At 29.7% G+C, this 21,846-nt stretch overlaps 3 protein-coding genes across 7 annotated transcripts in view; 1 reads left to right on the top strand and 2 right to left on the bottom strand.

The window, feature by feature from the left end:
• The first annotated feature begins 1,811 nt into the window (after nt 1–1,811).
• Nucleotides 1,812–21,846, top strand: part of LOC145940582 (uncharacterized) — a 65,752-nt gene continuing 45,717 nt past the window's right edge. Inside the window, exons 1-2 of the mRNA XM_083045909.1 lie at nt 1,812–2,046; nt 2,196–2,237. Of these exons, the coding sequence (XP_082902035.1) occupies nt 1,985–2,046; nt 2,196–2,237 (104 nt within the window). The 5' untranslated portion in view covers nt 1,812–1,984. The remainder of the gene's footprint in view (nt 2,047–2,195; nt 2,238–21,846) is intronic.
• On the bottom strand, nt 4,659–13,823 carry Spg11 (spatacsin). 4 transcript variants are annotated; one of them, XM_083045879.1, is made up of 23 exons: nt 13,806–13,823; nt 11,803–12,153; nt 11,502–11,668; nt 11,053–11,409; nt 10,145–10,951; nt 9,894–10,066; nt 9,522–9,799; nt 9,284–9,442; nt 9,019–9,225; nt 8,749–8,940; nt 8,557–8,676; nt 8,307–8,481; nt 7,979–8,202; nt 7,731–7,891; nt 7,350–7,668; nt 7,121–7,289; nt 6,610–6,975; nt 6,357–6,521; nt 6,113–6,261; nt 5,887–5,994; nt 5,502–5,795; nt 5,096–5,415; nt 4,659–4,968 (listed from the first exon to the last, which is right to left on the bottom strand). In XM_083045879.1, exons 2-23 carry the CDS (start codon nt 12,082–12,084, stop codon nt 4,764–4,766), a joined length of 5,397 nt encoding a protein of 1,798 aa, XP_082902005.1. In that variant the 5' UTR covers nt 12,085–12,153; nt 13,806–13,823; the 3' UTR covers nt 4,659–4,763. The 4 variants fall into 4 exon arrangements, with proteins under 4 accessions (XP_082902005.1, XP_082902001.1, XP_082902003.1 ...); XM_083045875.1 differs by lacking the exon at nt 13,806–13,823 and adding an exon at nt 12,514–12,797; XM_083045877.1 differs by lacking the exon at nt 13,806–13,823 and adding an exon at nt 12,537–12,797.
• LOC145940566 (odorant receptor 4-like) lies at nt 18,607–21,810 on the bottom strand. Of its 2 annotated transcripts, none has more exons than XM_083045886.1 (6): nt 21,101–21,810; nt 20,264–20,700; nt 19,493–19,592; nt 19,308–19,418; nt 19,072–19,222; nt 18,607–18,744 (listed from the first exon to the last, which is right to left on the bottom strand). In XM_083045886.1, the coding sequence occupies exons 1-5, from the start codon at nt 21,464–21,466 to the stop codon at nt 19,106–19,108; spliced, it is 1,131 nt and encodes a 376-aa protein (XP_082902012.1). In that variant the 5' UTR covers nt 21,467–21,810; the 3' UTR covers nt 18,607–18,744; nt 19,072–19,105. The 2 variants fall into 2 exon arrangements, with proteins under 2 accessions (XP_082902012.1, XP_082902010.1); XM_083045884.1 differs by having other exon boundaries at nt 19,072–19,227; nt 21,101–21,806.

Raw genomic sequence — 21,846 nt, 5'->3', positions numbered from 1 at the left:
ATGTTATTATTATTGCTTTTAATATTGACAATGAAATACATAGAATATATATCAGCTGTTTCCTCAGGCCGTATTTTTTTCTATTTAATTTGATATACGAACGAGAAAAAGACTATGGAGGAACGAAGACAGGGAGGACGAAGACTGTAAAGGAGAGAAGTTTGTATGTGCGTAATTTCCGGTACGCCAATGAATTATGCGATTATTACCACAAGCATATGTCGTTTCGACGGGTTCGCACATTATCGACATTCTTTATTAGGGATCTCTGCCAAACTGCGACCTGAAGGTCGACGAATTGTAGACGACTTGTTTGCTCAGGCCACCCGGTCTTCTTTCAATATCACATCAAGCGGGTTGTAATCCCTCAATATATGGGTCTCATTTGTAACTTGTGATCTTTGGCAAAATGCTTGGCATAAGTCAGAATTACGCCCCTTTCGTCCGAATGTCCATCCATAAACGTCGAAAACAGAATCGTTTTAATATCTCTGTTCGTTCTAACGATACAAGTTTTGCGCGGCGATAATCAAATCGATATAAAAAATTACTGCGAGATGAAATTACTGTGAAGATAATGCGATTATGATTGATATAGTTGACCGATTGTATCTGTTAATTATCCAGACTGACAATCGCGTGAAAATTTATTAGCGAATCGTAATGAGTGCTCATTTCGATTGAATTATGCCATTTTTAATGCAACAGCATATGAATTAATTAGATTTTAGCGCGATGCGCATTATTAAATCGTCTTCTAACAATGGCAAACTCATGCGCGCCTATCGCATTTTATCGCAAGCCTATGCATCGGTATTCACTGGTTGCATAATGAGATCGATACATCGGTTATTCACGTTCATGTAGAACGCTAAATTAAACTTCAATATCTGAGATATGGTGCGTCCGCCTTTTCTTCGCGTTCTTGATAACTATACGAAAGAATAGCTGGCTGCTGAAACTATCCTAACTGTTTCGCCAAGATAAAGTACGTTGGCGTAATTGTTATTACAAAAGAGCTTCATTAATTACCTCGTAGCTAAAGGCACTCTGGTAATTGATGCTATTAACTTTATATTAGATTGTAATATTTGAATAATGCATCGATAAATGGATGGTCTTATGCCATATTAAGACGCGAATATTTCTATTCACATTTAACACTAAATAGTATTAAGTACAAATTTTCCAATAGTAATATTATTAAACAATTATGATAGCATTTATCTCACGTATTTGCACTTTATCTTTTTGGAATTTTTGATGTAAAAAGAAGTTTTATTATAAAATTACAACGTATAGGGAAAAATCAAATATAAAATCAGATATACAGATTAAACTAGATTTTCATCTGTTTTTATGAGAAGTCCAAAAGACGCAATAAAAGCGACGACAAAACTCGACAAAAAACGATAATTAATACTTGATCACATTCAAACGAAATACTATTTTTTTAAACACTAGAACAACACAAGCACGCGTGCCATTTTTCAATTTTATGTTAAAAAGATTGATATTAAAAAAAAAATAATATAAAGTTTGTTTAAACTCGATTAATATTTTTTCACAGAAATCAGCTGATAGTCAAAAATATTATAACATATTATTATTTTAATTTTTACAACATATTATTTTAAAAATTAATTATCAAATTAACGCTTTAATCAACTGATTTCTGTGAAAAAATATTAATATTTATAATATTTGTTTAAATATTTCTCTATACATATATGTATTTTATTTGTTACAGGTAACATTGCTGATAAGCTGCACGCGAGTTTGACTGCAAAATTCTCGAGTGTCAAATGGACGTTGCTTCGTGCAATTATAGTTTTCGCATCGTTTTCCCTCATTGCGCAATGTACGCGAAATACGCGTGCGATTCACGCGTCGCGTCGGGAGTGTCGCGTAAAGTTTCGCGTGTCGGGAGTGCCGTGTAAAGTGTCGGGCGATCGTAATTATTCGTGTTTTCGCGAGTGCTACCATGGACCAAGAGAGGAGGAGGAGGCCCAGGGAGGCATCGGGCAACAGCGGGACAACTTTGAGGTATGCAAAATAAAAATATTTTTTTCTAAATTGCATTATTCGTTATTCCATTTCCAGACTTTCAAAACACTCTGTACACACATACACATCTACACACATACACACACATACATGTACATATATACATAATTTGAATATTTTGTTTTCAGATCAACGTGCTGTGTACTACAACTCCGCTATTGCGCGCACCGGTGAGTGAGAAATTGTTTATTAATTTGTCATAGTACCTTTTACAAAAATAAGCAGATATCGCGATTTAATTCGATATTATCCTACTTTTCTATATTGTATACAAGGACAATATGAAAAGAACATTGAGAAGCGTAATCTCATCGTAGGCATTTTGCGTGAAAGAGACACACGGCGCAGTTGCGTGCATTTAACGCACGCGTGTGCGCGCAACGCGACGGTCCATCTTGGTCTTCGGTCCCCTCGAAATCAATTATCACTCCATTCCCTCGAAATTACCGTTAATTCCAGTGCCTGTCGGATTACGGTACCCGCGCACGAATTTCCAAAAAAGCGCAAAAGTTTTCGGGACCGGCATCGACATAAGCGGCTTAGGAGCGCGTGCCCGCGCGCCAGCTGGTCTAATCGATCTATCGAAAACCTACCTCCCCGGGTATCGCATACATAGGAGTACGCATGAGAGGCATTAATCCCATAAATACCGAAATTATACGTGTGGTGAGCTGCGCGTGAACGGGAAGATGTGGCTCATGTTAGACGTTATATGCAAATTTTCCCGCGGAGAACATTTGCATTTTATATGTGTGTCGTAGATTGTGTTCGTGCGTTGAATCTCTAACAAGACATAAGCGCGATATTCGTAACGATTTATCTTTGTGATATAAGAACGAAGTTCTGGTTTAACGAGATTCGCGGCTTTGTTTCTTCTTTACGAAAAAGAAGAGGTCCCGGAAGATCATTTCGTTATAGTCATAGGAGAAATCTGTCTGATATATGTTTAATATTATAGAAAAGATGATTCTGTATATATTAAATTATATGTTAACTGAAACTCTGCGATTCGCAAGCCGAAGAGGAGGGAAACCATATTATAGTAAAACGTATACTTGATAGGTGAATTTGTTAGATATTTTTCTGTCATATGTGTGTGCATTCAGTCATATTTTCTACGCGACACAGCAAATAGAAGTAAATTTTATATCGAAGAAAACGTCTTTTTGAATGCGCATCTTCTGTCTTCAAAAGCATTGCACTCTGTTTGATAGTGGGGGATGAAATAAAATTGCTTGGTTTTTCTATTCAAAAAAAATTTTTGTGTACCAAAATATGGACAGAAAATTTACGCACACGTACTTTATAAAAAAAGTACAAGTTTTGCATAATAACTGCTTCGCATAAGATTCATTTTACACCATCTTTTTCTGTTTACCCAAACATATGGTTTTTATCTCTAAAAATAACTGATTCATTAAAATGTTAAACGTTAGCAATAAAGCTTAGAACCGCACTATGAGTTTGCCAAAATCTAGATTCGCTAACAAAAAATAGCATGTTTTAAAATGCTAAATCGAGTCATCCTCTTTACGTTGACTAAAATAATCGCATAGAATTGTTTTTCGACAAATCATATCTTTTTTCGCATCTTCTTCTATTTCGGCTTTAAGATGAATATTTAATCAATACATATATGTATATAATAAGCTTTTTCTTATTTAAAAAATCAATAAATTATTTTCCTTATTTAATTATATTTCTGTAATATATGTATAGGTATATATATACATATATGTATAATAAAGTTTTTATTATTGTAAAAGACATTTTATAAAGAAATATTTTCAGTCATATTGAATGTAATAATGTATTATTATTTTTAGATATAATTATGTATATTTTATCTACAAGCGCGATTACAATATATATATTAAAAAAATTATATAAAAATTTTATTTTATAATATAATATATATAATGATCGCTTGTAGATAAAATATGCATAATCATATCTAAAAATAATAACGCATTATTGTAGACATTCAATGTGATAGAAAATATTTCTTTATAAAATGTCTTTTACATTAATAAAAAATATGTATATACATACGTATACATACACATAATTATTATACTTTTAAATCGTCTTTTATTAAGAACACTATGGTTTGAGTAGATTTTTATATTTTATTGTAATTTCGATAAAAGCAGATGAAATTAATGATAATAGATAAATTGCCTTCGAAAGATAATAGATAAAATGTATGGAGTAATAACTTTTAACAATAGAAGATAGCTAAAGAACTATGGTTGAAACGAACCATATTACCGATGCGCGACACTTGTGAATTTTATGTGAATCTACGCTTGCTTCATCTCCTAAATCGATAAAATAACCAACATGTCCACAGTAGATGTAATGGTAAGAGCACGTTATAAGCATGGTAGCAAGTTATCAATACATGGTATGATTTCATATATGCAATACGATTTAATCAATATTATTTTTTAGTAAAAAATTATATAATTTTATAATTTTTCCCATGAATTTAACGATGACGAAATTGTTATAAGACTTATTAACTAATAGCAGGATACATATATAATACACAAGTGAGATAATATCAATATTATTTACTTTTTGACAAGTACAAATTTATATTGCTCGCGTAACAAGAGAAAATCAATTTATTGAATAATTTGCGATAATGTTTAGGTATGTTTTTATCGAGTGATGATTATATCGAATTCTTTTTAGTATGAAGAAGAATATCCTTTCTTCCAAATCGTATCTTTCAGGTAGGAACCCACTAAGGGATTATTGAGCATTTCCTCCACAATATCCTTAAAGCCAAGCTGACTAGCTAGCTTGTACTTACATTCGACGTCTGATAATTCAGAGATTAAAGTTTTCATATTATCTATCATGGAATGGTTAATACTCTTTTCCAAACTGTATCTAAAAATAATAACAATATTTTTGAGAAAATTATGTACATATAGAAATCGTATTTTCTAAATTATATATATATATATATATATATATATATATATATATATATATATATGAATCGGATTAAACTTACCTACGCGCACAATCTTGTACAATCGTAGACGTCAAATTGTTTACCATCATAAATTCTTTGAGATATTTCGTCTCACCTTTGAGAATGCAATGATGATAAATAAGATTGGCCCAATCCGTATGGTAATTATAAGCGCGAGTAACAATAAGAGCTTGGGGAAAGTTTAAGACTTGAGACAGTATTTTATCCAACTCGTCACTTTTCAGATTTAATAGGCATACTGCTTGCTGATTTTGTGGTAACGTGTGCAGTAGTCCGATTTGAAGAGCGACAAGTTGAGCTTGATTAGCACACTGATTAGCGAGATTTAATTTTTTATCCTAAAAATAAAATATATTATTTTCTTATTCTGGAAAAATATATATGCGACAATTATATATATTTTACTTATATTTTTTTTCTTTACCTGTAAATAATATTGAGTGGCATGAGTGAAATTAGTTACGACCAGTTGTAACTGTTTTTGAATATTGTTATCCCGAGTAAATTTTATTTCTGCTGGAATACCAGTTACGCCTCTTCCGTACTCTTTTGATACCTCAGATATTAAGTTTGTAATTATTTGCTTTGCTTCATTTTCCCACATGAGTGCGATTTCGTAATATAAACGAAAATGGAGCGCCACTAAAGTAAACAATTCTTTATCATCTGGACATTGACGCTTCAGGAATTCTAACAGTGCCATTTTTAGACCCGGTACCTGTTCGATTAACAATATATATATTTTTTATGAATGAAAACAGAAGTATGTGCTTACTTGCAATTTATCGCATATAAATTCGTAAAAATACCTTATCCAAACCCTGTCCTAACAAAGATTCAAATTGATCATTTTCTTTTAAAATTTGAAATATGTAATTCATTTCGGTAAATCGTCCAACGCCAGTTATAAGACGTACCTAATAATAAACAACAAGAATTTAAATTACGAAATTCTAATATAATTATATTAATTAAGCGATTAATCATATTATCATGAAAATAATGTTATAAATACTAAAATATTAATTAACATACTAATAGTGCCCAATGCTTTAACAGTTGTAACATATTTGCGAGGTTCTGACATTTTCGTAATACTGAAGCTATTCCTTCCATATTACAGGAAGCCGTGAAACAATCGTGCGATTTTATTAATAATTCTACTATTGTTTTTAATCCTGCAACTGTAATTATAAAATATATATAATATATAAATATAATTAATATATATTATATTTTAAATGAGATGATATAATAATAGAAAAAATTAATAAATTACCATTCTTTTTTTCATCATGAGTGCTAAAATATCTTCCTAGCAATGATTGTGCTGTCTTCAATAATTTTAAGCCTAATAACGAAGTATCGCTACAAAGCTCCATTATTAAGTGAAAGTGTGAATGCATAGAATAGCCCCAAATAAAAATAGGATCTTCTTGCCCATCTTTTGGAATTGATAATTATTATTTTTAATATTGAAATATTCTTTGAATAAAAAATAATTCTTTCTTAAATAATTCTTTCTTAATTACCTTCTGTAGCACGACTTATGTGCATTTTAATGTTTTCAGTTAGAAATATTGCCACATCTTCCGTCTTAATTTTATAAGATGTTATTATTTCGTTAGCAGTTTCAAATTTATTTTCAATATTACTTTCCATGATTTCCTGCAAAAACTTGATCGGATTGCTCAGCAGCAATAGGGATTGATATGTTTTCCCTAAGCGTGCAGCAAGTTTATAACACGAAATAATTCTCAAGCATATCTCATTTCCGTGTTTAAGAGTTTCTAACAATTTTTCTAAGACTGAAATACATTCCATTTGGAGTTGGTGACTGTTAGTAATTATTGCATCACTTGTATTCCTAGTTTCTATAGCCGACGAAATTGTATTTACTGTAAAAATAAAATATGTTAACACGATTCTCCGATATTTTAATTATATGCAAGAATAAAAAAATATTTTTACACAGATATTTTAGACAGATAAAGTATAGAAATTGTTATCGGCATTAAAGATAATAGTGAGAGTGAGACATACGGGATGATGATGAAGAAAATCTTTGTAGAGTGCGATTACGCAAAATGCTAGATTTTTGTTGTTTGTTTTTATTTGTTCCTTCCAAGAGACTCTTTTGCTCCATAGTTAAGTTTGCTGGTGAAATTTCGTTTTCTGCTAAGCTTAAACACAGCATCAATATTTGCAGATCCTGTAAAATAAATGTTTCTTTAGTATTCTATACTCAAAAATAAAAAAAGATGTTACTTACTTTATGATGATAATTAAACATCACGTTTATTCGTAAGGCAATATCCAGTTTGCCCAGATCAATTAGTTTATTTATTAAAATCTCTACAGAATTTTTTTCTTTTTCATCCAACAAGGAGCAAATGACTTGTAATCTATCCAAACCAGATAGTAACTCTGTTTTCAACTTTTTAAAAGTGTAGTCATTACATTCAAACTGTACATTTTCAGGTCCAGCTAAAATACATGATTTCCACATTGCCATTTCCAAAGTATCGATAGTTTGTTGTTCAATTTCAGTATTTTTCAAAGTCTCATAAGCCAGTTTTAAAACTTCATATCTAGAGAAAAAAATATTTGATTATTTGTGCATTAGAATTAGCATCCCGTTATAAATATTCACCTTTCTTTATGCGATATAACTTCTTTGGCATGCTCGACAAAGAATTCAACTGCTACTTGAGATGGAACATTATATTTGTTAAAATCTTGAGCACATTGCGTCCAGAAAGCGGAATTTATTTTGCCATCCGCATTTATAAATTTTTTAAAAATATTTCGATACTGAAAATAATATCACAGATTCATGTTTAAAAAGGATGTGCAATATTATCTTATTCGATTTTTTAAAAAAACTTTGAAAAATATTACTTGTGCTAATATAATTTCATATGAATTTAATCCTGCGCGACATGCTAATTCTATGGCAATGCTGTAATTCTCGATTGCTGTTAAGTCCTTAATGCATCTTTGAATTTCTGTGTCAAAATTATGTACACTGTCGATCATAGTAACAGCTCTAAAATTTAATGTTATATCGGTTTTCTGTAAAATTTTTATTATATCCAATAAGCGTTGAAAATCCGGTATTGCGACTGCAATATAACATATATAATAAATTTTACAAGTTATCGCAAATATTTATGTAATAATTATATGTGATAACAGATTAATTAATACAAAATTGTGCACGTTTTACCTGGTAAATCTATAGAAAAGTTACATTTTGTTAGCGCTTCGAGAAACTTTATTCGTAACGGCGTACTTTGAAAGCCATAACCAAGTGCTATGACAATGCATCGGGTTGCAACATCCGCAATCCAATACAAATTCTTTAAGTACGTGAAATGGGCGCTATCCCAGTCCATGATTTTCTAAAAAACAAAAATATTGTGTGAATCAGCTTGTAAATTATTTCAATTGTTATAACTCTATACAACTATACATACATTTGATTTAAGCAAGGAACATTGTGACTTAAACTCCATTAAATGTTGTTGGCTATCCTTAAATTCGCTGTAATTAATTGTTTGCATCAGAAATTCAAAGAATAAATTTAAAATATTATCCTGAAAGATAATAGTATTAATTACAATAAGAAATTTTTGGCCACTATTATGTATTACATTAATTGAACTTACAGGCATGAAAATTTTGTAAGCTCGAGTCACTGTATTAATATAACCACATTGAACCATTTTATTTAATAATTCTGATACTTTATCGGAAGGCCATATTTGTTGCTCCAGACATTCCGCGTAATCAAAAAGTATATCTTCTCTTCTTGTTGATATTACCATCCAACAATAACAATATGCTGCTACTGAAGATGGCTATAAACATGATATTTTTAATCTCAAAGAAAAATTAGTAAAATTTATTATTATTAATAAATGTGAAATAATTAATACTTCGTAACATGTGGCCAAAATAGCTAATATAGGCATGAAGTTTGAACGAGCTGCATTAATTAATGCTCTGGGTGGGTCTTGACTTTGGTGACAATTTAATATAATTAACCACAAATTATTATCTGAGGAAATTAGATTGAAAGTATGTTCTATATCGGCTACATTAGTGCCAGTTTCAGATACAGATAAACTGGATGTTGGAGATTCCTGGAAAATGATATTGATTATATACTAAGAAATTGGAATTAACAAATAATATTCTTACATTTTCTTTTACTCCAACTTTGCGCTGTCTTGATTGCCTTGCATCACGAGATTTCTGTTCGTTACACGGTTCAGATTTGTTAAGTTTACTATTGCTGAAACACATCAGTAGATGTTCCCGTACACTCGTATTATTAAATAATTTGGCATTTTCCAGTACCTAGCACACGGACAATTAGATTAATAAATTTTATTTTATTTGAGATTTTATTTTAATTAGCATGTCTTATAAAACGTACCTGATTTGTGGGATAAGCGAATATGTGACCGACTGCAACAAATTCGAACCATAAATCATAATTTGCCAAATATTTCAGTAACATATCGGGTAGCACACAGTCGTGAACTTGTGCAAAACGGACAATAATATCCCATGTTTTTAATGCTTCAACAAACAGCTCATTATCGCGCGTCAAAATTTGGTCTAGTAAATGTTTTTGGAAGCTTTGTTCTAAGTAAGATATCACAGACTTCAGATCAGTTTGATTCTTATACACTACATTTTCCAATAAATTCCCTATAAAATAAAGAACATCATTTATAACGTTTTTTATTTAAAAATATTGTGTGCATCGCAATCGCCATATAGTTAAAATTATAAAATATTTTACCTATAGAAATGTTTAGTTGTCCCTGCACATAATTTGCCACAGTAACGTGTAATCGTAAATTGCTTGAATCAATCTTCAGCAATTCCATAAAAACAATACAACTGCATACAATATCAGATTTATCTAGATTTCTCAAAGCGAGAATGTGCGCGTGTAAGGCAGCTTTGCATTTTCTAAAATTACTTTAATTATTATTAATTGTTCATACTATGGTAATGATGGAAGTAAATATTCTCATTGAAAATACAAACCTTTGAGAAGAAACATTTCCGAGTAATTTAGCTTGAGCGTATTCTAAATTATACGCAGCCATAAATGGCCTACCTTCTTTCAGATAATAATGATATGTCAGTATTTCTTTATGTCCATATTTTTTAATGAGATTTTCGTTTGTGAAAGTAGGCATGGGTTTATTTTTCAAGCGCCACTTGAATAACTGTTTTGCATTTAAATTTTTATAACCGTCTAATAATTCATACACTCTAATATCATCTTTTTTAGTTTGATCTTTGATGATACATTGCATGTTTGGTATGTGTGCGAGCGTAACTTGAAGAACTTCTTGGGAAATAACATATTCACCGATTTGTAAAGGAATTTTATTTGTAAATGTATCTCTCATTAGTTTATTCTTCTCTGAGGTGCTTGCTTCATTACCTAAGGCGCTTCTCATTTGGTATAATTGTAAAAATATTAATGTCAAGCTTACTAAATAATTTGTTTTTAGATAGGCATTAAAATCGTCAGAGATATAATTAATCGACTCGATTATTCCACGTATTAATGCATCCTCGTAATTGTCTTTAGCGTTACACATATCAGTTAATACGTTAAATAATTGTGTAAGCTTTAAATTATCTTCTTCAGTGTGACATTCTTGCGAGCAATGTGTAAGGCACAATTGTTGATCAACGTTTCGCAAAAATTCCGTTTTATCAATATTGCAAGACGAGAGAGATAATATTGTATCAAGTTCTTCCAACGTGGTACCACAGCCAAAGGAACGATTTAATATTAATTTTAAATCATTCTTTTCTTTTTTTATATATATACCATATCTAAAAAAAATTAATTTATTTATATATTTTTCTCTATTATTATTATTAATTTTATGGATAAATATATATACACATTAAACACACACACAACTATTAAGTACCTGGATAAGTAATCTTTAGTTAAACTTTTTACAAGACTACTAGCATTGGAAGAATCTATATGTTCAATCATATCTGATGTAATATTTAAATTTATAAATAATGATTTTAAATGATGGTCAATTTCATTTGAGTTTTGCAAGATATCTGGATTGAATCTTGCGTTAATCCATAGCCTTATTGCATTAATTTTATTGTTAGATAATAAATAATCCCACAAAGTAATATTTGACACATTTTCCAAAATCTGTGGGTTATTCAAAGAGAAATATAATTCAGTGCATAAGGCTTCTTTAATATTCTCTGGTAGGTTTATTATATCATCTATACATATAGATGAACTTAATCCATTTTGAATTCTGAAATAATAAAATAAATTTTATTAATTCTATTTTGTCTTATCATGTCTAGTAGATATTATTTTTTAAATAATTTTTTTATAAAAACTTACTTGTGTTTTTCTTCATGCTGTATAACTGATTTAATTATGTTCCATGCTATGACATGTTCATTCTTAAATCCACTAACATTTATCATGTATTCACATAAATAGTTTCTTAAAGCTGAATCTTTGCTTTTTGTAGAAACAGCAAAAATATATTCCACTGGGTCCTTCCCCTATACAAAAATAATTATTATAAATATATTGTTTTCTACTCTATTATTTAGAAATATTATTAATATTATATTAATTTATGTTAATTATAAGAAAAAGATATGATAGACTAATATAATACGTGTGATATACATACCATATTTTTTAGAATATGTGAAGCTCTGTAAACTTGTTTTTTGTTTAATAATTCACTGACCCAATTTTCTACTTCTTCATTGAAATATATACATGCTAGCTCTACAGAACAGTGCCTTCTATATGCAAGGCATTTATATGCTAGTTTTACATGGGTTCCCTTAGCGGAAGCTTCTCTCACAAGTTCTCTATCTCCCAGCATACGCCAGCCAGACCATATAGCAGCTGCTTCTCCACTTAGACTCTCCACAGGAATACTCCCAATAGTCTTTTTTTCAGACATTTTGTAATATCAAATGTATTTTCACATTGATTTATCTTAATGATATCTTGATACAATAGAAAAGTTTACCTAGTAAATATTGAAAGAAAATAAAATAGGAAATTATAGCACTTTTACACATTTTTACAATTTCAAAAATATAACTATTTGAAAAAAATACTTTGTTTAAATATAAAATTATATACAGAATTGTTAAATCATATTTAATTATTATTCTTGTTAGATTATAATAATACACATATTTATATAATTCCACTTTTATATTTCCACGTTTATATTTCCACATATTTTAGATTCATATATTTTTTGTATAGAAATTTTTTTGTTACAGAAATTTATAGATTTTTATATTATAAACAAAATAAATATCAAATAAATATAAAGTAAAAAATAGGTTAGGTAAAATAAAAACAAGGCAAATTGTAATACAATCTTCGAGACATTATAATCACATTTTTATACAAGCCCTCACACACAAAGATTATTTATTTACACGAGTTATACGTTTTTATTTAGAATATTCACATTTTAATCACATTTTATGTTTATGGAAAGCACTGTCAGTGTCATTTCTGCGTGTCTCTCTGACATCAACAATTTAACGATTTAACCAGCAGTTGATAAAAATCAACAATAATCAGCTGATATACATATATTTATCTCACTTCTCACTACGTAATTCCTGAAATATTAGCAACAGTACACGGAGAGAATTTTCTTTTAGAATTTACCCTGAAAATCATGGTAATCATGGGAAAATATGATATGGAAAGAATTTTATGAGAATTTCTCTGATTAATATTTATCACAGTAAAAATAATAATATCTATCACAATAAAATATAAAACATGTTTGATTAATTTTACTAAACTGCATGGTAAAATTACTCAAACATGTTTTATATTTTAACGTGTAGATATTATTATGTTTATTGTGATGAATATTATTAATCAGAAAAATTTTCATAAAATTCTTTCCATACCATATTGTCACACGATTACCATGATTTTCAGGGTAAATTCTAAGAGAAAATTCTCTCTGTGTAAAATATTGTTAAATTATTATGAATGTTGTACCATTCTTTAATGGAAACTTTTTTTAAATAATTATATATTACTATAAAACTGTACACTCACACAATATATATGATTATAATTTTAAAATAATTAAAAAAAAAGAATTTTTTAAATAAAAATGTTAAAAATTGATTATTATTTTATTAAAATACTCACATTTGCTTACATACTCTATGAAGATTCTACATTGTAAAGGAGACAATATATTATATATTTTTTATAACGGTCACGGCATTTCAATAATATTCACATTACTAACGTTCGAAGGAAACTTAGATACGCCAAACTTGTTTTGAGTACCTAATATAAGTTAATAAACATATTTTTTATCATAACTTACTAACTGCAGTTTCTTCTTAAAAGAATATACACGAAAAAAGTAAAGGGCCATCTACAATAGAGTCGTAAAGTCGTAAGTCGTAAGAAATTGACCAACCACAGTCAATTATTTCAAAAATAATCAATTGTGATTGGTTAATTTCTTACGACTTACTACTTTACCACTCCATTGTAGATGGCCCTTTAAAGCAGTTTAAATTATTTTGGTTTATGGTGTAATAAATTATATTGATTTATTTTATTTACAACACTATATTGAGACAGGAATTAATTTTGCATAAATATCTCATATATACAATTTCTTACATTTCCAAAAGTCGCCAGCGATAAATCTATCATTCTGCCAGCACTAATCTTTATGGGATGGTTTGACATAGCGATTACCAATACTAAACTGCGAACTGGATTTGCCGGCAGTTGATACCAGTCGATCATGAAGCATGTCGTACTAATTTGGGTACTCTGAAACAAACGTCACATCCGCGGAAAAATATTTAATATATATTAATATATCTATATATCTTCATTTCATTTTTGCTACATGCTCACACGGAAATTGAAAAATTAAATGTTATATAAAATTGAAAAGATAAATGTACCTTCTCTGTAAGTAGCTCGCCAATGTAACATAATATATACATATTGAAGCAGAATGAAACAAAGAGCAGAAAATAAGTTGTCAGTCCAACTGTATCGCTATCTTGCCAATCCTATATTAAATTATAAGTAGCAAATATAGTAAGATATTTTTCGTGCGCGTTAAGAGAAAATTTTTTTCTTTAAAATATATATGTATGTATTGGCGCACCACTATGCAATAATATTCGGGCAAGCACATTGTGAATATAGAACTGGCGAATTCCAGTAAGCATACTTCTTGTAGGATTTCTTCCACGGCAGAGCAGAATCTGAAATAAATTGTTATTACTTTCACATGAATTTTATAAGATATTATCTATTTCAACGTAGAACTATATGTATATAACTATACAGTTATATATAATAAAATTTTAAGGATTAAATTTTGTGCAATAATTCTGCAATAATTTAAATTTGTTATAAATGTTTAATAAAAGTTATGAAGTTTTTTTTTTATTAATTTCTATTTGTGCAAAGATAAATTATACAGCGAAAGTAAATGCGTGAGGACATGTAATCTTGCATGTTCACAATCTGCGCATAATCCATAACATATATACCGTCCCCTAGAATGCATTGGAGGTCGTAGATACACTTGTTGCATTTGTCCGCCTTTTGCATTCATTGCAATAAGTAATAAAAATGATTTGTATATATATGTACGTTTGTGTGAAAAATATGAAAAAATTTCCTTACACACTAAAAAATTATCTCATTTTAGTTATTTTTATTATTTTGAATGTTATTATAATTATCAAGACTTTTTTTGAAACATATTAGAATGTTGTCAATTAAATTAAAATTTTGAAAATAGTAAGCTAATTTCATAGAACGGAATATGTTACCTCAATATTCGAACATGACTATTCACGATGGTAGCGATTCGTTGATTAACGTCTGATGATTGTTCAAAGTTTTTGCCGCGCGAAAGATCCTTAAGTCGAGACTCGATGACATCAATCTGACCACATGCATGAGTAGCGAATATCGCAGCTAATCCACACGATCCGGCCGTGACCGTATACATGGTGTATCCACAAACACAATGAGCCAGATATACTATTTCGTATATCGGGCTGATCTGCGTCTGATAAAATTCACTATAAATTGGATACACGAGCGGTCTGATAGTTTCATTGCCGACTTTGTGTACGGTGCAAAATGGCAGAATCGTGTGATAAATGAAGCCAGCGATGTACATGCAAGTCGTGCTGATTATAGACAGCCTACGACCAGTGGCAGCATACTTCATCATCAATTTGCGATCAGAGTTGAATTTGACCTGTCACAGTATTGCCAGTAATCCTATTTGCCAGGAGAATTAATGACAGTAATCACTATTTATTGCAAATTACGAGATGACTAAAGAACATTTGAAAACGAGATTACGAGATTCGCTTTAATGCATCAGATTGATGAATATAGAAAAATATGTAACTTTTGAAGCTTAAACCTTGTCGTTGCATAAAATGCGAATGTATATATTTAGCTGCTATAACAACTTCGTGTTAAAATATTGAAATGTTTTTCATATTTTCCTTAATATTTTTAACAAGAAAGAAAAAAATTTACAATTACAATTAACATTAGCCAAATTAAATGTAGAGATACTGGCAAGATATAAAATAGATATATTGCAACGAGATAATAGATTGATGTTTATATAGAGATTAAAATATATTATACTCAAGAAATAGCATTACTTCAAGATTGATTCAGACGATTTATAGCATAAACTCGTTTTCTTACATTTCCGAGAGAAAAAATTAGCCATCACTTTTCAACACACACTTCGCGATAAATTCTATTCATTAACTCTTTGTCGCATTTTATGTATTGACAACACCGACCTGCCACCAGTCACTTTTCACGTGCTCGATACAGCGTAATATTTTGGGCCGACGTATCGCGAGAACGCAGTACTTCATCATTGCGGTGAGGCAGAAGCCCAACAGTCCGGAGAGCTTCAATCTTATGTTAAGATCCTTTTCATCATAAATGATGTGTAGGATGCACGGCACTATCGCGAAGCTTAACGCGAAATTACATAACACGAGTGCGATTTTGGATACATGTTGTCCGATTCCGCGATGCGTGACTGGCCAGATGCCGATCGAGCCGAGAATCCAGCTGCTCGGCTTGAAAACATATTTCATGTCTCGCTGAAAATTAACGTTTGGCGACGTCGCCTGGTTGTCGTGTGCATTCCTCATGTTCACGCCGACAGGTTCCGTTTAAGACTGCACAAGCAAGGCCAGCGCAAAGGCATTGATTGCAAGGTCGCCGGACATGCGCTTGAGCTCGCGTCGCAAACATCCTTTCATCCCGTCAGTCTGACAGATCATGTGCGTACGATTAACCATGAAGTGATCGTACAGAATGTACTTTACATCTTGGCGGTTTTAACTCGAAGAAAATCACTTCTGCTTTTTCGTTTAGTTCATCTGAATTGTTTATTCTCTCTTTATTTCTATTTTTCGATCAAACAAATAACTTGACATAAAGTTTTGGTAAAATTATATATTTGAAAATTGTAAATTAATTTTTTTTTAATTTTATGTCAAAATTAAAAATATATTTCTTAACATATGTTATATGGAAAATAATAAGAATATAAAAGTTTATTTTTTTGATAAATAATTTTGTAGTTTAATGATAATGATTAATAACAGTGGAAAAAGTGAATATCTTTGGTGTAATATTTTTCTATATATATAGTACGATATGTATTAAACATTGTACAGGTAACTAGATAAAATTTAAAATAATTTTTCTATATATCTATAATTTTAGTTTACGTTCACATTATTAACATTTAAACTACTTAATATTTGTAGCAAACTGAGATGTAGCATTAGTTTTCCGTGTCTAAAAAAATATATTGAAATAATATAGTTTTAAAATTGTTTCTGCTATAATTTAATTTTTTATTTATTTTTTATTTTGAATAAAATATAATTTTTGGAAATATTAATTAATGTTTTTATAAAATCATTCTTTTATTTAAAGCTTAAAGATAGATTCAAAAGTTGAATTATAATGCACTTAAATATAATAATGCTTTACATTTACAAATATCAGTGATAGATCTACTATTTTGTCAGCATTGATTGATCATTATCAATATAAGACTGTTCTTGGCGATATTTGATAATAATTAATCATGTAGCATATTGATCCAATTTGACTGTTCTGTAACATTAATCGTAAACGATTATTTAACGTGCAACCCATATTGAGTTTTATACGAGATCACAAAAATTAAACTGTACTTTTTCCATGAAAATTATTTCACCGATATAGCACAATATTACCGTTATACATTTATTGGAGCAAAATGAAATGAAGATAGAATTTATGTTTAATTATAAACTTTGAATACAACTTTTTAATGATTTGATTGTCGTGGCAGAAAGTCATATGAGAAGAATATATGACTATATATTCAGCAGAATTTTCTGATCAGAACGAGTATACATAAGAGACAATAACGGCCGTGTTAGATAAAAATCGCATAAAGCATAGTGATGTTATTCTTCCTTGCGACAAAATTCTTATGTGATTTGCTAATGCTTCGACGTCTCTTTACTAAATAAAAATATATAATATATTATATTAGAAAGAAATAGATTTTCCCGTAATATTATTTTTTTTTTACTGGTTCACACGTGACCTGAGAAAGCTACGTTTGTTGCACTAGTTAAAAAAATTCAGTGGCGTCTCTATATAGTATAAATATATATCTAACATCATTATAGACTAGTATACAGCGCATGTGCTTACAGTCTGCGCATCGTTTGATACGCATCGGTACCGCCTACTTCATAAGGGACCACCTGTTACACTTGTTCTATTACATTCCTTTAGCTACATATATAATTTTGTATACTAATTTGGGATTTAAATTTACTTTGAACTGGAAATACGAGCGGTTTAACAGTTTAATTGTTGATTTTGTGTTTGGAACGGCAAAATCAAATAATAAATGAAAGTGTATGCATATAATTGATATGATTATCGTTAGATTATGATCGCCAGCAGCATACTTCAGCATCTATTCGTGATCAGATCTGAACATCATCTGTCATAATATTGCCACTAATTTTTATTTATCGATAAATAAGAAATCGCAATTTATCAATTTGGTAATCTTCAATTTGTCCTTTTTAATTTTTAACAAATACTTCTACTGTTTCGCACAATTTACTTGAATTTAATTGTTTAAGAAATAATAAAAGGAAATCTGTTTACTTATAAAATAATTTTTTAAATTAGAAAATGGATCAAGATTAAATTACTTGATTGCATTTTTTATATAAAAATAAAAAAGAACGATTGAAATTTGATATGTGAATCGTTCAATGAGAATTATTATATGTAATTAGGGAAAGAAAGTAGAGGGATGTAAACATCAAATAATAATAACATATGTTATTCTATATAATATTATATATTTATATATCAAGATATTTTCTACATGTTGCGAATAAGTAAGTCACATTAAATTCAAAATAATCTCTTTGTATACCTTTGTGTTATAATTTTAATCATCTTACATTACTAATGTCCGTAGGAAGCTCAGATATGCTACACTGGTTTTTAATACCTAAAAAAAATTACACTCAAATAATTTTTTTTAGTTATTTATTTCTTTTTTGCAATTTTATTTAAATTAAAGTTACTAAATGAGAAAGAATGAAATTACTGCTACGAATATTTTAAAAATTATTTAAATAACAGAATTATTTAACTGAAACAAAAATTATTGCAAAGGTACATAATAATTTTTATTTCAGTTAAATAATTCTGTTATTTAAATAATTTTTAAAATATTACTTTTTATAGTATTTTTATTTTATTATTTTAAATTTGAAGATGTATATAGATTTTAAACTAGAATCATAATGCATAAATATTATTTAAAGTGCCTCACATTTCCAAAAGTTAATAATGATAGGTCTACCATTTTACCGGCACTGATTCTTATGGGATGGCTGGCCATGGCGATCATTAATATAAGACTGCGAGCTGATTTTGGCGATAATTGATACCAATTTATCATATAGCATATTGATCCAATTTGACTGCTCTGCAAACAAATCAACCACAACACTTACTCAACATGCAATAGAAATTAAGCATTGCATGATTAAACAAACAAAGATATACCTTTTCCATAAGAAGCTCACCGATATAACACAATATATATACATTAAAACAAAATGAAACAAGGAGCAAAGTATAAGTTGTTAGACCAATTCTATCATCTTGTTGCCAATCCTGTTAAATTGTAGATAGAAAATGTAATTATCTTTTAATAGTAACTTTTTTTTAAATATCACATATTAGCGCACCAGTATACAATAGTATTCGAGTAGACATATCGTGCATACAGAACTACTGAATTCCACTAAACACACTTCTTGTAAAACTTCCTCTACAACGGCCGCAAATCTGGAATAAGTTAGTCACTCTGTTTTGCACGGAGAAACTTAAAATAATTTAAATGCATTATTCCATTCATTCTTACTTCAATATAACTATATATTTAGCACATTACATTATAAATAGTATATGTGTAAAAGGATATGAAATAGCGCATGCTTAGTATCAGACACGAAACAGAACTGCCTACAAAACGTATTGGCTGCTCGTTAAAAACACCTGTTGCATTTGTCTCTTTATTATATCCGTCATACAATAAAATGAATAAAAATTAATTGGACTTTATCATCGAGCATATACAACAATGTTATTATATAATAACTTTTTCGTTGTAAGATTAAATTGATTAAATCACAATTTCTTTGCTAAATTATTATATATAATTATATTAATGAGTGGTAAAAGAAAATTTCTCTACCCGAGAACAAAATAGTATTAATTTGTCATTAAATATTGTAAAATACATTTTTATTATTTATAATTTAGACTACATAAATTATTAAATTTTTTATTTTTAGTTTTTAATTTTCTGCTTGAATTATTTTACATTATACGTTAATAAGTTATTATTTTTATTTATTATTTATTTAAAATAATAATTTATTAACATATCATGTTTATATTAAATAACATAGATATATCATATTTATATTAAATAAATTATTATTTTTAAATATTACCTTACTACTCGAACATGATTTTTCACGATGGCAGCAATTCGTTGATGAACATTCGGGCCTTGCTTGAATTTTTCACCATCTAAGAGATCTTCTAATCTCGACATAACCATTTGAATTTGTCCACATGCATGAGTAGCAAATAGGGCGGTCAATCCGCACGCACCAGCAGTCACTGAATATATGGTGTATCCGCACATGCAATGAGCTATATACACAATTTCGTATATTGGGCTAATTTGAGACTGGTAAAATTTACTGTAAACCGGATACACGAGTGGTCTGATGGTTTGATTGTTAAGTTTATGCTCGGTACAGAATGGCAGAATCATGTGATAAATGATCCCGGCAGTGTACATGAAAGATGCGCCGATTATCGTTAAATTGCGACCAGTGGCAGCATATTTCAGCATCGTTTTACGATCACTTCTAAATGTCACCTGTCGCAGTATTGTCAACACTTTTATTTATCAATAGACAAAAGAAATTATTACTAATTTCAATTTTTAGCGATTACTTTTCCCTTTTAAATAGAAAATCTAGCTACAATGTAGATAGAGAAAAAAACTTCAATTTTTGATCGTACATTCAATTGTTACTGTTCACTATTATTATTTAAATATAACAGTCACTATACTATAATATATTGCACGAAATAACGTTATCATTTTAAATAACAGTAAGAGATATAACTTACAACAATAATTAGTTCGAGAGAATCGAGAACTATTTTAAAATATTATTTTATTCGTGTATTTTATTATTCAAAATTTTTCAATACTTTATAATGAATTTCACACATGAATGCAATATGTTTTGTCAATTAAACATAACACCGACCTGCCACCAATCGCTCTTCACGTATTCGATGCAGCGTAGTATCTTAGGGCGACGTATCGCGAGAATGCAGTACTTCGTCATGGCAGTAAGACAAAATGCCAGTAAACCGAATAATTTAAGTTTCATAGTGATATCTTTCTCGTCATAAACGATATGCAGGGCGCAGGGCACTATCGCGAAGGTTAATACGAGATTACAGAGCGCGATCGCAATTTTAGATGTATGTTGCCCGATTCCCCGGATTGCTACTGGCCAAATACCGAGCGAGCCCAGGATCCAGCTATTTATTTTGAAAATGTATCGAATATCTTGCTGATAGCTAAAGTTGTGCGATACTGCGGGTTCATCGCGATGTGCACTTGGCATGTTCACAATGACAAGTTTCGTTTAAGACTGGACAAGGCGGACGCGCGTCGACATTGATTGCAAAGTCGTGCGCTTGCGCTTGCGTTGCAAGCATCCTTTCGTCTACCGATTGTCTGAGATATTGCGTGCATGTTATTAAAACAGGGAAGTAGTCATGCAAAGTATATTTCATTTCGACGACTCTAAATGGACATTCGTCGTTCTGCTTCAGTTTATAAAATGTTTATTGTTCATTTAAGAAATATAATAAGTAAATGTAAAAAACATTGTGATAAAATTTGGAAAAATGTTTGTGATTTTTGTCTAATTGAAGTGTCAAAGTTAAAAACCTTGTTAATGCAAGTTATGTAAGAAGAAAATCAAAATTTTAGGAGAATCTA

This window comes from Prenolepis imparis, unplaced genomic scaffold (genome assembly GCF_030444845.1).
Source record: "Prenolepis imparis isolate NDT839.2.m4 unplaced genomic scaffold, iyPreImpa1.0 SCAF_9, whole genome shotgun sequence".
NCBI classification, from domain to species: domain Eukaryota; kingdom Metazoa; phylum Arthropoda; class Insecta; order Hymenoptera; family Formicidae; genus Prenolepis; species Prenolepis imparis.
The sequence above is the reverse complement of the archived record's forward strand: the minus strand, read 5'-3'. Positions and strand labels throughout refer to the sequence as shown.

What these genes read in the sequence shown, in the direction of transcription:
- LOC145940566 (XM_083045884.1), bottom strand. Translation starts at nt 21,466, where the DNA reads ATGCCAAGTGCACATCGCGATGAACCCGCAGTATCGCACAACTTTAGC. An exon ending in TCGAATACTATTGTATACTG is followed by an intron (nt 19,419 to 19,492) that starts GTGCGCTAATAT and finishes ACAATTTAACAG; the next exon opens with GATTGGCAACAAGATGATAG. An exon ending in GTGAGCTTCTTATGGAAAAG is followed by an intron (nt 19,228 to 19,307) that starts GTATATCTTTGT and finishes ATTTGTTTGCAG; the next exon opens with AGCAGTCAAATTGGATCAAT.
- Spg11 (XM_083045879.1), bottom strand. Translation starts at nt 12,084, where the DNA reads ATGTCTGAAAAAAAGACTATTGGGAGTATTCCTGTGGAGAGTCTAAGT. An exon ending in GTTCCTTGCTTAAATCAAAT is followed by an intron (nt 8,482 to 8,556) that starts GTATGTATAGTT and finishes TTTGTTTTTTAG; the next exon opens with AAAATCATGGACTGGGATAG. An exon ending in ATGAAATTATATTAGCACAA is followed by an intron (nt 7,892 to 7,978) that starts GTAATATTTTTC and finishes TATTATTTTCAG; the next exon opens with TATCGAAATATTTTTAAAAA.